Here is a 14,264-nt window from a genome sequence, read left to right on the forward strand (position 1 = left end):
CAAGTAAAACACATACAGTTCACAAATATTAAACCTTTTCATGCACAAATAATTCTAACCTACATCTGGATTTTTTTTTTTTAATCAGTCTTTCGTAATGAAAAAATTTATGGCAGTGGAAGGCAACAGACATATGGGTCCAATGTAGTTTTTGATTCACAACTGCGACATTAAGATTCATTAATATAAGAGAAGTGGGCGGTGGTCCAGTGGTTAGTGTGTCGACCTCACAGTGCAGAGGTACCAGGTTGAATTCCAGCTTCGGCCTCCCTGTGGGGAGTTTGCAGCTGGGATAGGCTCCAGCACCCCCCACAACCCTTGTGAGGATAAGCGGATCCGAAAATGAGTGAATGAATATAAGAGAAAACAACATTTGAATAGGTGTCCACTCTCGTAACCGTTGTCTCTTAAAGGGTTAAGATGAAAGTCTATTTGACATTGTAGCATTTTTTTTCTTACCAGTATTCATTTATTTTTATTTTTATTAAGCCATGTGTCAATTCATTTTGAGTGCAACGCTATATTTTGACTCAAATTTAAACCAATAATTTAAAGAATTTAAAAAAACGTGTTTTTGCTAATCATTCAGAGACATTGATGTCCTCTTAATGTTGCGTCAGGGTCAGAGCGACCTGCTCCGCGGCGCCAAGATGGATTCCCTGGATGCCCTGAGGCAAGTGGCACTGGCCTGCGAGGCCTCCGGACTCACTCATCCTCCCTCCAACAACTCCGCAGCCACATTCTCCGCGGCCGAGCTGCACTACACCTCTCATAACTTTAGCGGGCGCCGAAGTAGCACGCACAGCAACGGACGCATCTGATGTCGTTTCTTGATGAGCGGGATGCGTCCCTTTATCCGGTGCAGTGTGAGTTCCACTCTGTGAGAGTCTTACCGTGGTTCGAACTGAACAGAGGCCTTTTCTGAATGACGCAAAATTACCGCTTTATTTTCTGACAGAACATTAAGCCTCAGTCTAACTCAACTCCATTTTTGTTGAATTAGTAACGTATCAGAAAATACTCTGAGATTTTATTTAATTCTTCATATTTAATATAAAGATCATATAAGGGTCACATGGAATCAATAAATTATTTTGAAAAAAAAGCATTGAAAATGTCACATTGAATGGATGAAATTCTTTTTAAGCATTTAAATTACAATAGTGTCAGGAGGCCATATGGATTTTAATTTATTTATTGAATGAATCCTAAATAAGTGCTTCTGGATTTAAGACCCCCAACCCACACACCTCTAATTAATCTTTACTTGCTGTTTTTGCATTTGGACCCCTTGCACACTGTCACTACAAAAAAAAAGAACCCAGCTAATAATATTGTATATTTGTATATTGTGATTTCTATATTCATATGAAGCTTAGTCTAATTGGATTTTCTGGTTTCAGACGCTGGATATTACTAGACTTTAATTTCACGGTCAATTTGAATTTCCTCCTCTCCTGCTTTAAGTCAGTAATATCCTGTTAGAAACTCTGTCATTTCACAGATGATCACGTTACATAAATGAAATGTATGCACAGTATTCATAAGCAACCGCATTATAATGCAGGTTGTTCGGTGGCCTTTGGTTTTCCTGTCATGTTAACTCGGAGAGATTGAAATGCGAGGACGCGTAACTGGAGAGGTTGTTTGCTCAAAGTACACGTGCGGATCACATGACCCCCCATTTCCGGCGACATGTGCGACAGGGTGTAAGTCAGTATGACGCTCTCTGTCATGGATGTAGTATAGCAATAACAACAATAGAGATGTACGTGCGTTAAATAAAGATAGATTCGGCTGTGTTGTGTCTTTCTAATTGAACACGTTGACTCTTTGAATGTGTGAAAACATCAACTAGTTGTTGATGATGGTTGTTAACTTTGGCCTTTTGGGTGTCTTTTCTTCGTATTACTATGTCGTCTTTGAACCCAAACTTCATGAGTCTTGTCTGTATATTTTGATCCTGCAAGTTTTTGCATTGGGAGAACACGCAAACGCCACACAAGGAAGGCCGGAGCCCAGATTTGAACACAAAACTTCAGAACTGAGAGGCAAATGTGCCAACCACCATATCAGTTGTCATTAATAAATAGATTTCAGACTCATTTCGTGAAATAATTTCCCACGGCGTGCATGATGATGATCCCACATGGCACCGATTTGGTCTCTGAATTGTTCGGCTTAAAACAAGTCTGTATGTCGCTACGTCATGATGTCATACTAGTTACATCATTTGGATGCAAGACAGGCTGCCACAGAAATCAAAAGAAAGCCAATAGGAAGAGTTTAGCATGAGACCATTTGCTACACCAACCAGCTGATGGCAAAAATAATTCATTCCCAACTCGTTTGCTGCTTAGATGGGTTGCCAGACTATGGTGTGAAAACTAAAACGGTTTCAGCACGGTTTCAAATATCTTAACATCCTAAAAAGTTATTTTCAATCTGTGTTTCTGGAATCTTCTTACCTCACAGACCATCTTTGACATGAATGATGCATCCGCTCCCGTAAAACAAACCCCAGTATTATATTTCCAGGTCCGCTTCACGAGGCCGCTGACACGTGGAGGGGGTCATCCAGGTTATACGGAATATCACATGCGGGGATCTGGCAAAATAAGCCCTTTTGGCAATTCACGCTGGCATTAGGTTTTATTAATTAGGTCCGACCTGATTTAAATTAAGGTCATCGGTACGGTACTGTAGGAGCAGAAGAAAATGAAATGATAGGCTGATGGTCGTGTCCACATTTTAAAGCATTGTCGTTTCCTTTGCGTTGTTTGGATCTCATAAGCTAGTGGGATATTTCTGGCTCTCTAGCAGTCTTAAGTAGTAGAAGCATCCCAATGCTGATCACAAGCCATTAGCGGGCACATTTGCGTGGTGGCTTCTTTCGATGTCTGGGCCTCGCAATGAGACACCACTTGAGGCAGCTTTTGTAGCTGCGAGTGAGTTTCTGTCTCTTAGCAACCATACAAAAGGTTTGCTTGTTCAACATTTTATGATTCTCATAGATACGACATAGATCTGTACAGATACACAATAAACAAACCAGAAAATTGGGGAAAACTGAATCGTGAAACACTGAGTAAAATATTTCAGATTTATTTTTTACAAGCAATTTTGATGATTATGGTTTACAGATTTAAAAAAAACCTCACAATTCATCATCTGAAGAAATTATACACAAAAAATATTTAAGAAAGAAATGAGGTAGTATTTGGCTTAGTGTTTTCCTGTCTGTAATAAATGTGGAGATATTTTTCTCTGCTCTTCGTAAAGGGATAGGGACTGAGCCTTGCCGCAGAGTAAAAATCTGCAGGTAATTCACACCCTCCTAAAACAGTTTATAATTGCCTGTAGATGGATCAAGATGGCAAAAAAAAGTAATACGTTTATCTGAGTGAAACTTCGGATCTCCTTTGCTAGAGGATGCCACCAGATGGTTGCAAAGTACTACTCACGTCTACGGTTAAATGAAGCTCCTGAATTCACTTCAATGTACATAAGTTCCTTGGCACCAAGATGCCACAAGATGGCATTAAAGTCATACATATTGCACTGACTTGAGAACAAAAAAGCGAATGAGTTTTCAGCAAATGATACAGGATAGGTTTTCAAAAAGAAATCCACAAATAGGTGAATTTGTGAATGCCGAACTGCCAATATACAAGGGTTCACTGTAATGAGTTTTGCTCTTTCAAATTATCTACTGGAATGTAGTGTCTTCTCTGCGGTAATCAAATTTATTGAGATGCACCATTGCGTAATTTTGAGTTTCTAATAAGTGAATTTTTATTATCAAAGAATAAGTTTACATCGGCCAATACAAACAACACTCATGCCTTATAATAAAATGCATCAATTATGTCGGTGTCGGGTCTCTGCAATTTAATACAAACCCAATTCTAATATAGATGGGTCGTTGTGTAATGCAGAATACAGTGATTTTGCAAATCCTTTATAATCGGCATGCTATTGAATACACAATGGAGACAAGTTATTTAATGTTCAAACTGATCATTTGTATTTTGGCATGTGTACCACTGTGTTACATCACCTTTCCAAAAGTCTGGGATCTCCGTATTTTGCTCTTCATAATGCGTTACAGGTTAGACCTTTTCAATGGGAGACAGGTCTGGACTGCTGGCAGACACTCGCAGTCTTTCACAACAAGGCCACATTGTTGTAGCAGATGTAGAATGTGGCTTGCTTTGTCTTGCTGAAATAAGCGCTGACGTCCATGAAAAAGACATTGCTTGTTTGGCAGCATATGTTGCTCCAAAAACCTGTTTGCACCTTTCAGCATTAATGGTGCCTTCATCAATGTGCAAGTTACCCATGCCATGGGCAAAAACACCATCGCAGATGCTAACTTTGAAGTTTTGCGCTGATAACAATCCAAATGGTCTTTTTCCTCTTTGGTCCGGAGGACATGAATTTGAAATGTCGACTCAGACCACTGAACACTTTTCAACTTTGCTTCAGTCCTTCTCCGGCGGAGTTTGGGCCCAGAGAAGCCAGCGGCGTTTCTGGGTGTTGTTGATAAATGGCCTTTGTTTTGCATAGTAGACTTTTAAGTTGCACTTACTGATGTAGTGCCGAACTGTATTTTCTGACATTGGTTTTCTGAAGTGTACCTGAGCCCACATGTCAATGTCATTTAAAACCCTGTAATGCCTGATCCATCAAGGAATAGCCAGAAAAATCTGATTTTTGGGAACTGAAATGTTCATTAACCCTTATAACAAAATCCACAAAAATATTTTTGCCATATCATGTTGTTTTAGATATTTGTCGTATCACATTGATAAGCATTATGTAGATTACATCTGAAAATGATAATTTGCGGAAAATTACCTGCAGTATCAAATTTGATACAGATGATTTAATGAAATATAAAGAATGAGTTACAGAATGAAAATGCATGTATCAAATATGATACAAATGGCATTATTGGTTTTGCAGTTATGCCGTTTTTTTTGTGCATTGATGCCTGAGGGATCGAATGTCACAGGCATTCGATGTTGGTTTTGGCCTTGCCGCTCCTGTACAGATATTTCTCTAGATTCTTTGAATCTTTTGAGGATATGGACCGTAGAAGATGAAATCCCAAAAGTCTTTGCAATTTTATGATCTCGAAACTTTGTTCTTAATGCTCTTCTTGACTATTTGTGAAAAGATAAGAACAATGATCAGTTTGAGCAAATATCTTTGCAGTGTATTCAATTGGATATAATTTGAAAAGGGTTTGAAAACTGTGGTATTATGTTTTTATTTTTGTTTCACGCTATGTCCCAACTTCATTGGAATTGCTGTTTGTCGCTTAAAAACAGAGTAGGCCTGTGAATGTTTAAATTGAGTGTTTAGGGCGTTTGTCAGCATCTGCTAGTTTTCTGTACTTGAACACACTGCTCTACAAACAAAGTTTCCAGTATTTAAAGCCAGAGTGTTTACTCCTGCAAAGGGCACTTAAGGAGCAGGCAAAAACTCATTGCCAGGCCTGGCTCCAGCGCCGCCTAGATATCCTGTACAACCTCAGCAAAGAACCGCTAAAGCTTCGACTCTTGACTGTTAATTAATTTGGAGTTTTCTGAATCACCATTTGGGAGAGGGACATTACGTTAAGGTGTCCGCATTGCCCATGTGTCTTAAACCTTTAGAACCTCTCTGTGGTCTCTTCTTGTGTGATGCTACCTGTCATTGTAGTTGTGTGGTCCAATAGTGCTTGACGTCTTTGCACCATTTGTGTTTTTCTGCATACGCAAATATGTAAAGTGTACTCGTACCCGTCATGGTGATGTAAACCTGTTGAAAATGTATTACCGTAACGCATTCATGGCATCTACATTGACTACGATGGCTTTGCCGTTTTGACTCAATATTGGTCCTTCAACTGTTCTAACATTCACTGTATGGTGTTTTTGTTTTTTTGTAAGATAGAATGACGACCAAAAGAGATATGAAATATTTATGGATGTGTATTTTAAAAGCTATAAATAAATAGAATGAATGACTAAATGTACATTGCTTATATTTTAAAAAGCTATGGTGTTTTCTATCTGACAGGAATTCTAATGTAACAAACATATGTATTTCAGACATAATAAACGGATCTTTTTGTGATGAGACCTTTCTGTTAGACTTTGCCTTACTTCCCGACTTCCTTCCTTCCTCAGACTCGGTTTTAATTCATGCAGCCTTCTTTTCTTTACTTTCCTTCCATTCCTTCCTCCTTTTTATTCTTACCTGCCTTCTTTATTCTTCCCTATCTTTCGAGACTCAACTTTCTTTGTTCTTGACATTATAAACAATACAATACAATACAATACATTCTCAACCGTACCCGTAACAAGCAAATGACGTTAACACCTCTTCACGTGTCCTTATAGCATCTGGCCTGTCAAGCATATAATCGCGGGTAAAGCACGCAAGATATATTTGATGTCACTCCATTGTCACAGATTCTGTATCTTCTTCTCCTTTCGGCTTGTCCCTTTTCAGGGGTTGCCACAGCGAGTCATTAATTTCCATCTTTCCCTGTTCTCTGCATCCTCTACTCTGACTCCAACTACCTGCATGTGTTCCCTTACGGCATCCATCAATCTCCCCTTTGGCCTTCCTCTCTGTCTCCTACCTGTCACAGATTCTGTATGATAAGCAGAATTAGAACAGATTATAGTAAACGCTTTATATCCTATTTTTGTTTCTTATAATTGTTTTATGTTTATATATTTTTCAGGAATATCGGATACAATGTACCAATGTACGTTAGCTGATTCCTAAAATGTTTTTGTGTTCATTTTATACTATGATGAAGTTTCCAGGAACCCTTTTTGAAACTCTGACTGCCCCACATATGGACATGAACACTTATGGATTGAACGCCCATCGAATGTCTCCACGAATGCTTCAATATGGCAGGTAAGACAACTGCGCTACATTACAAACATGGCACAATGGCCAAAAAGGTTGAATTTTCATTCTGTAATAAACGTAGTTAATTTATTTTATTGATATAATACTCTTTCTTTCGACGTTAATAGCAACGCATTCATATAAACTGACGAATCATTAACAATTGTTTGTGCATGAATAGACTGATTTTGATATTATAGTGTTAAATAATACCATGTTGATGTCTTTTGTGTAAATATCTAAAATGTTTACACTGAAAACGTACCAAGTCATTTAATCCACAAATACTCATAATCAATAATAATAATCAACTGTTTGAAGATATGAATCTGATTTTTTTCCCCACAATTTTTGAATGGCTCTCGGAGGTCTATCCTCAGTCCTGCCAGCAGGGGGAGCCAAGCAACAACAAATGATTTATTGTATGCGGGTCAAATTGAACGTAGAATAGTTGTCAATCTGCTCATACGCTGCATAAAGAACTACTCTATTTTATCATATAATGTATTTGTCCATATAATTCAATGTCAATAGAATTTTATTTCAATAATTTTTAATGGGGAAACATGGTAAAGTGGCGGTTAGCACATCTCAACTCAACTGTATTTATAAAGGACTTTAAAACAACCTTTGCTGTCTACGAAGTGCTGTATATGGAGCAAAAAAAGTTGATATAAGACAAGAAATTAATAATGAAGACAATAAAATGCACAAAAACAGTCAAAGCAAAATCAAGTCTAAACTGAGTCAAAAGCGAAAGAATCTGCCTCACAGTTATGAGAATCAGGGTTTGAATTTGGAGCAGTTAGCTTCCTCCGGGAAATAAAATATGCTTGTTTGGTTCATTGAAAAACTCTAAATTGCCTATACTGTAGGTGTGAATGGTTGTTTTTCTATATGTGCCCTGCAATTGGCTGCTGTCTGATACCCAGTCCAGGGTGTAACCTGCCTGTCGCCCAAACTCACCTGGGAGAGGTTCCAGCTCACCTATCATCTTATTCGACAAGCACTGTAAACAAATCTTATCAATGATTTCTACTGCTATAAAGATTCATTTGCATATTAAACAAATTAGTTGCTTTATTCTCAAAGTTGATTTTTTTGCTTCAATGTGCTAACTTTAATATAGTGTCTCATTATAGAAAATGTGTAGGGAACACCTGTCAATAATGTATGTGAACCCTTCTTTGGTGCATTCGGCATATCGTTAAATGAGTGCTTTCCCAGCACATATGTGTTAATGAGCTGAAGTATTGTCGTTTATGAAGCTGACGGGCAGTGAGATCCCCCCGGAGGTGTTTGGCAGCAGATGGGAGGTGATGGAACTGTGTGGTTCGCGTAGGTGGTGACATGACAGCCTGTCGGCCCCTAATGCAGGCCAACATCTGGAGGTTCGCCGGCCACGTTGCTTCTTGGCCCTGCGGCAGGGTCCTCTAGCCCGGGGCCAGACGCCACCACGGGTGAGGTACACTCGCAGTTGAAGTCAGTCCCCTGAGAAAGGATGCGGTAGCTCTGATTACTTCAGTGTAAGTTAAAGTCAAACTTGTTTTGCTATATGACAGGTGATAATAAAGAAGTCATTAGTTTGCACATGAGGCGTAACTCCACACTCTGATAAAAAGCTGTTTGAACCCATCTGCTGTTATTTCAAAGGTAATTTGAGCTAGAATGACACTCAGTAGGATGCATAGACAGATATATCGATAGATCAATAATAATTTTAACATAATGCAGCTAGCAAAGCGTGATGACAGGATTCATGTTCTCAGTGGTGGTAATACTGTACCACCCGACTGCGGCATGGTGGATAACTGGTTAGCACATCTGCCTCACAGTTCAGAGGTTATGGGTTCACATCTTGGCTACTGCGAATGGCGCAGCGCCGCGTGTATTCTGTGGCGACAGGTTCAGGCTAAACCTCAACTCTGGCCCAGAGTCCGCTGGGATGGGCTCCAGTTAACATGCGACACCGGTGAGGGATAAGCCAGACAAAGTGGATGGTTGGATGAAGTTCATAGCTCCACTTTAACTGGACAGGCAGCGAGAGTCATAGAGGTGTAAAAAAAAAAAAAAGATTTCTGACAGTCAAAGTCACATTAAAAGAAAGACAAAAATCCCTCAGTCTTTGATAATGCAGGCATACTGTGAAGGTTAGATGTGTTGCAGAAGGGATTCATTATGTGTAAAAGGATGTTAATTGTTGTAAAACAAGAAAACGGTGAAGTTTAACAAGTGATGATGTGTGAAGTCTTATCGTTTACTGCCCGTTACACGATTTCTTACAGTCAAAGTCACATTAAAAGAAAGAAAAAAATCCCTCAGTCTTTGATAATGCAGGCATATTGTGAAGGTTAGATGTGTTGCAGAAGGGATTCATTATGTGTAAAAGGATGTTAATTGTTGTAAAACAAGAAAACGGTGAAGTTTAACAAGTGATGATGTGTGAAGTCTTATCGTTTACTGCCCGTTACACGCCAAGTATTTGGGGCCCAATGAAAAAATGTTTACTACTTTTGCCCATCCACCAGTTTCAATGCCGCAAATTGACAAATCTTATTTTCTAGGGTTCTTGACAGTCATGGCCACTTGTCATGACTTTTCATGCCCATTTGGCATCTGTGTTTACACCTAAAGCCAAATAAAAAGCAAAACCCTTTGATGTTCACTGAACTAAATTCTAGACACATATGTTGTGGTCATAATTGAAGTGAAGTGGTGAAATTTTGTGCCACTTTTTTCCTCGAAACGTCAGTTCAATCGTATCATGTCGTATTCATTTGACTTTAGTTTGGCTGCACTGTAAATTAATTTTAGTTGTAATAAAGGATCGTCCGTCTGGTTTGTTTCAATCTATCCGCTTGAAAAAAACAGTCAAACACGCACACAGCCATGCGTGCCCCCCCCGCACACACACACACACACACACACACACACACACACACACACACAAGAGTGTATGGCAGGTCTATGGAGGCTCTTCATATTGTCCAGACGGCCCAGTGTCAGGCAGCTAAATGAATGGCTGTTTATATTAGCAGGCTGCTTTAATGAATTAGAGCCACGGCTCGGCTATGTCACAACATGCAGGCTCATACACACCAGACCCGTTCCACTCCTCACTCTCAATTTAAGGGAAGGGGAGGGAGCTCAGGCGTCCTGATTGCGTCCGTCGGGACCAGGTGAACCAGGCGGCCCGACGGCGCCCCTCCAAGGGCTTTCTGCTTATTTACAAAGGGCATCTGGCGAAAAAGGGTGCATATAACCTCACTGGTTGTGTTGCCATCTCGTTGCCTGTGATGGGCAAAGGCCTACCTGTTTGTATACGTATGTGGGAGGGCGGGCATGATTACGGAAGCAACACACACACACACACACACACACACACACACACACACACACACACACACACACACAATTGAACAAATATGTATACAAGCTGAGGTTCACCACCCAGCCGCACGTATACACTGGCGACAGGCCTCTGATGAGATCGCTTCTGGTTCTGCTCACCCTGGGCCACATACGTCAAGGACATGGCCCTCGGGCCAAATCGAAAGATTCTTTTCAAATATACATTTATGCGGCTGGAAAGAAAATAATGGCCATAAACTAAAAGTCCCAGCTATGATGTCCAACTCTCAGAGGCAATTTTTTAAAAGTACACAACAATATGTTTGTCACTTGCCCTTTTAACACTGGCCATACCTTTTTCCTGGTTTGCTGGATTGTGTATAAGGTACCGATTTGGGTGCGTGAATGGACGGGGGATGATGAATTCGATGCAGTGCAGTGTTGGGAAAGTTCATTTTTATGTGAACGAATTCAAAGTTCAGTTCACAAATTTTAAAATGAACACATTTTTACCCCCCCCCCCCACACACACACTCATATGTTTCTGCGAGCCTCAAAATACTGTCATTTCCTTATTGTTGCCTCCCATTCAGTCCACACTAGTAACAACTTTCACCCTACAGTCTCAAAAACATGACAGCATTTGTTGCTTATATGTACTATTTTTAATGAGGAATTAAAGCAAAAACAGGGCTGTAGACCTTAATGTGCAAGCAAAAAGACAATCTTAAGTGTGCAACTGGACTGCTCTGTTTGTCTGACATTTTGCTTCTCATCCGAGAAGGATTCATCAATTGATGTCACAAGGCTTGGTCGGGACAGACCAGCCTGAGTTGGTGTAGAAAACCCAGCCAGAGCAGTGCACTTGTGATTGATTCAATGAGCGGAGAGAGAGATTACCTGGACGAATGATGACAGAGAATATCCACAAGCACAACTTAGGTACTCGTAAGTAGCAACGAGGCTGACTCGAAATTCTTCCCCCGTTTATCAGGTGTGCATAAAACGGCTACCCACCTGCTTCACCAGCTTTCTTCACCAAAGTATCAGTCGCTGTCCCAGCGAAATCAAAAGGGAAAACACGTTCATGCCTACCTGACAAAAAGAAATAAAAATGTACCATGCTATTTGTCGCCAACCAATTTAGATTTCCTGATTGAGCCAATTGAGCTGACGCCACCAGTATCGACATGTTTATTTTGTAGCTACCTGTTTCCATCGGTAGATAAATAAATATATTGTGCATCAGTTGTACCCTTGAATGCCTTCTTGTCATATTTACCCTTTATTTCAATTTAAAATATTAGTTTACGAGTGTATTAATGTGTAGCTCATGTCCCTACTATTTGAACTCACTTGCAAATATTTATCTATTAATAAGAAGTGAATACATTTACAAGGCTCGATTTTCATAGACAGGTAAGAGTGCGCTGTGCGTAAAAACTAGCCCATCTTTGATATTTGTGCCGGGTCAAGTCCAGTTTATCATGTTTGGGAATCTGGCAGACTGCGCTGCACCATGCGGACCGAGGGCGTTTTCTTTTACACGCCCCTGCACACATGACAATTTGGTGAGAGAAAGTGAAATAGACCTCAGACCAGTAAAAAGCAGGTCTAAATTATGGCGCAGGTGGTGTCACACGATTTTGGTGGATTTAACCACAGCGCAGGCAGTCAAACTCTGCACTCCACTGACATGTGTGGTGGATGTCATTGCTTTTCATTCGTAAGTATGACCTCTGTGTCCACCGAACCCACTGAATTCTTTTAGAAATGAATTAATTAAACACGTATTATTATCATCAACTTTATTGTACAGTATTTTTTTTAAAAAAAAGCTTGGCAGTGGCACACCTAAAGGGAGGTGTGTGTGTGTGTGTGTGTGTGTGTGTGTGTGTGTGTGTGTGTGTGTGTGTGTGTGTGTGTGTGTGCGGGATGGGGGGATGTTTCACACAAGGAGAAAAATGATCAGGCTGAAGGTGGTCTCCAAGTGCTTACTTCACAGCAGTGATCTGTGATGGCCTCAGCCTTTACATTATCTGCAAATGGGGCTTTGCCTCCAGTTTCTTCTAAATGTACTTGACGCATTTCGATCTTCGACATGGACTCCAGTGAGTCTAATTCTGCTTCTGCAATGTCTAAAACTATGCGAACACCCCTCCCGTGCTGAATTTAAAGGGGACGAGTGGAGCTGCGTTCATTCCCACTACGGCGCAAAGGCCCCTTTCTATCTATACCCGTCCACAATAATACCAAAAGAAAGAAAACTCCACCCATACGCACAGTTTGGCTGCACTTTGCGCTAGACTTGTACTGGGGATGAAAATAGGGCCCATAGTCTAAACACACTGAGATGAAACTGACTGACTCCTATGCGCTAGTGTGTAAGAGCATGGTTGTCAGTTCATCTTACGATCACATTAGTTTGTTGCTCTGAGCCTCGGGATGGAAAAAGCAGAACAGATGGAGACAAGGGCAGGGAAAAGGAGAGAAAACAAGTTTGTTCTCTTCTCTTGTGCAGCGTGAAACTCACTCATAGTCGTTGCAACTCTTACAATCAAACAAAGCTTCTCCTTACATACGTTTCAGTAAAAATGGCCACGACTCCTTTTCTCCTTCGTCGTATTCTACTTCACTTTACAGGTCGGCAATTATTTCCTGCTCTCATCTCGCCTCATTTTCTTTTGTTGCCTCCCTTTCTTTTACACGGCTAAATTAGCCAGCATCCTGCAGCACGCGGTAGCTCCTCAAATTGCTTTTGTCCTTTTAGCACCACGTAGCTGGCAAGCATGCACGCGGCGTGGATTCGCAGCGACTAACAGCGGGGTGGAGGGTTAAGATTGCTGTAATCATGGAGGGCTACCTGTTCATTAAAAGACCCGGCGGGGGTTTGGGGGGTTGCTATTTACAGCATTTAAGAACAAATTAAAGTGGCACAAGCTATTAACACGCACAACATCAGCCGGAAGATCGAAAAGAGACAAAACAATCCATGTTTGAGCATTTATTTATTTATTTGTTAGCAACCTCTTCAAAACTGAAAAGTTTTGACTTGGAGCTAACTAACTGTTGGTGAGAAAAACTGAAACAAAAAAAAAATAAAAATCATTCAAACTTGTGAATGGCTGTAATTATCGTATAATGTGTCTGAAGATGGCATGTGATTGCTCAGGTAGGGGGTCGAGAGGAGAAGAGTTCGACGAGGTGAAGCAGACACTCGTCATAGTAATTGCCAGAGCACGCGCCTATTCATAATAGGCTGTGATTTGATGCACGCAAGATGAACAAGATTCCTTCTTTCAAAAAAAGACAAACTCTGATGAGATTGTGTTGTGACTTGATCTGTTTTTACTTTTTTTTTTTTTCTGAATTTGTTTGAATGGACATTCACAACTCATCAACCTCTAAATAACATTCCAATCATGGACAAAACTTTTGTCAACTGACAACTTTCACTCTTTCACTTGCTTAAAATTTTTGCATGGCTTGTGCATTTTTTTAAATGTACCTTTTATGGACAATGACTGCACCTAAAACATTTCGATGAGGAACTTCTCTCAAAATTGTCTCTATTTCTTTCTTTGGATTGTAGCTGTTGTGCAAAATGATGCATGTGACACACAGAGATGAAGTGGTTGATCGATAAACTGTGATATACCGTATTGTCCCGAATATAAGACGGCCCTGATTATAAGACGACCCCCTCTTTTTCAAGACTCAAGTTTGAAAAAAGACTTTTTGAACACCAAATTAATTTTTATACAGAATATAATTACAGTACATCTGAAACAAATGATTATAACAATATATTGGAGAGAAAAAGCATGTTATTTTGCCTCATTCAAATCTTAATATCTGAACATTTAAATATGTAAACTAAAGTGCAATCACATTCGTAAATGAATGGTTTCTGGTTTTTGAAATGTAAATTACATCAGAACTTCTCAGCTGCCGGTTAACCTGGCCGATCTTCGACCCACTTTTCTCCAGATGGT

At 40.1% G+C, this 14,264-nt stretch overlaps 1 protein-coding gene across 1 annotated transcript in view; it reads left to right on the forward strand.

The window, feature by feature from the left end:
• The window catches only part of plcl1 (phospholipase C like 1), an 82,894-nt gene extending 81,094 nt beyond the window's left edge, over nucleotides 1–1,800 (forward strand). Inside the window, exon 11 of the mRNA XM_019867713.1 lies at nucleotides 621–1,800. Within this exon, the coding sequence (XP_019723272.1) occupies nucleotides 621–821 (201 nt within the window). The 3' untranslated portion in view covers nucleotides 822–1,800. The remainder of the gene's footprint in view (nucleotides 1–620) is intronic.
• Nucleotides 1,801–14,264: the final 12,464 nt, after the last annotated feature.

The sequence above is a fragment of the Hippocampus comes genome, unplaced genomic scaffold, assembly GCF_001891065.2.
Source record: "Hippocampus comes isolate QL1 unplaced genomic scaffold, H_comes_QL1_v1.1 scaffold27, whole genome shotgun sequence".
In the NCBI taxonomy this organism is placed as follows: Eukaryota; Metazoa; Chordata; class Actinopteri; order Syngnathiformes; family Syngnathidae; genus Hippocampus; species Hippocampus comes.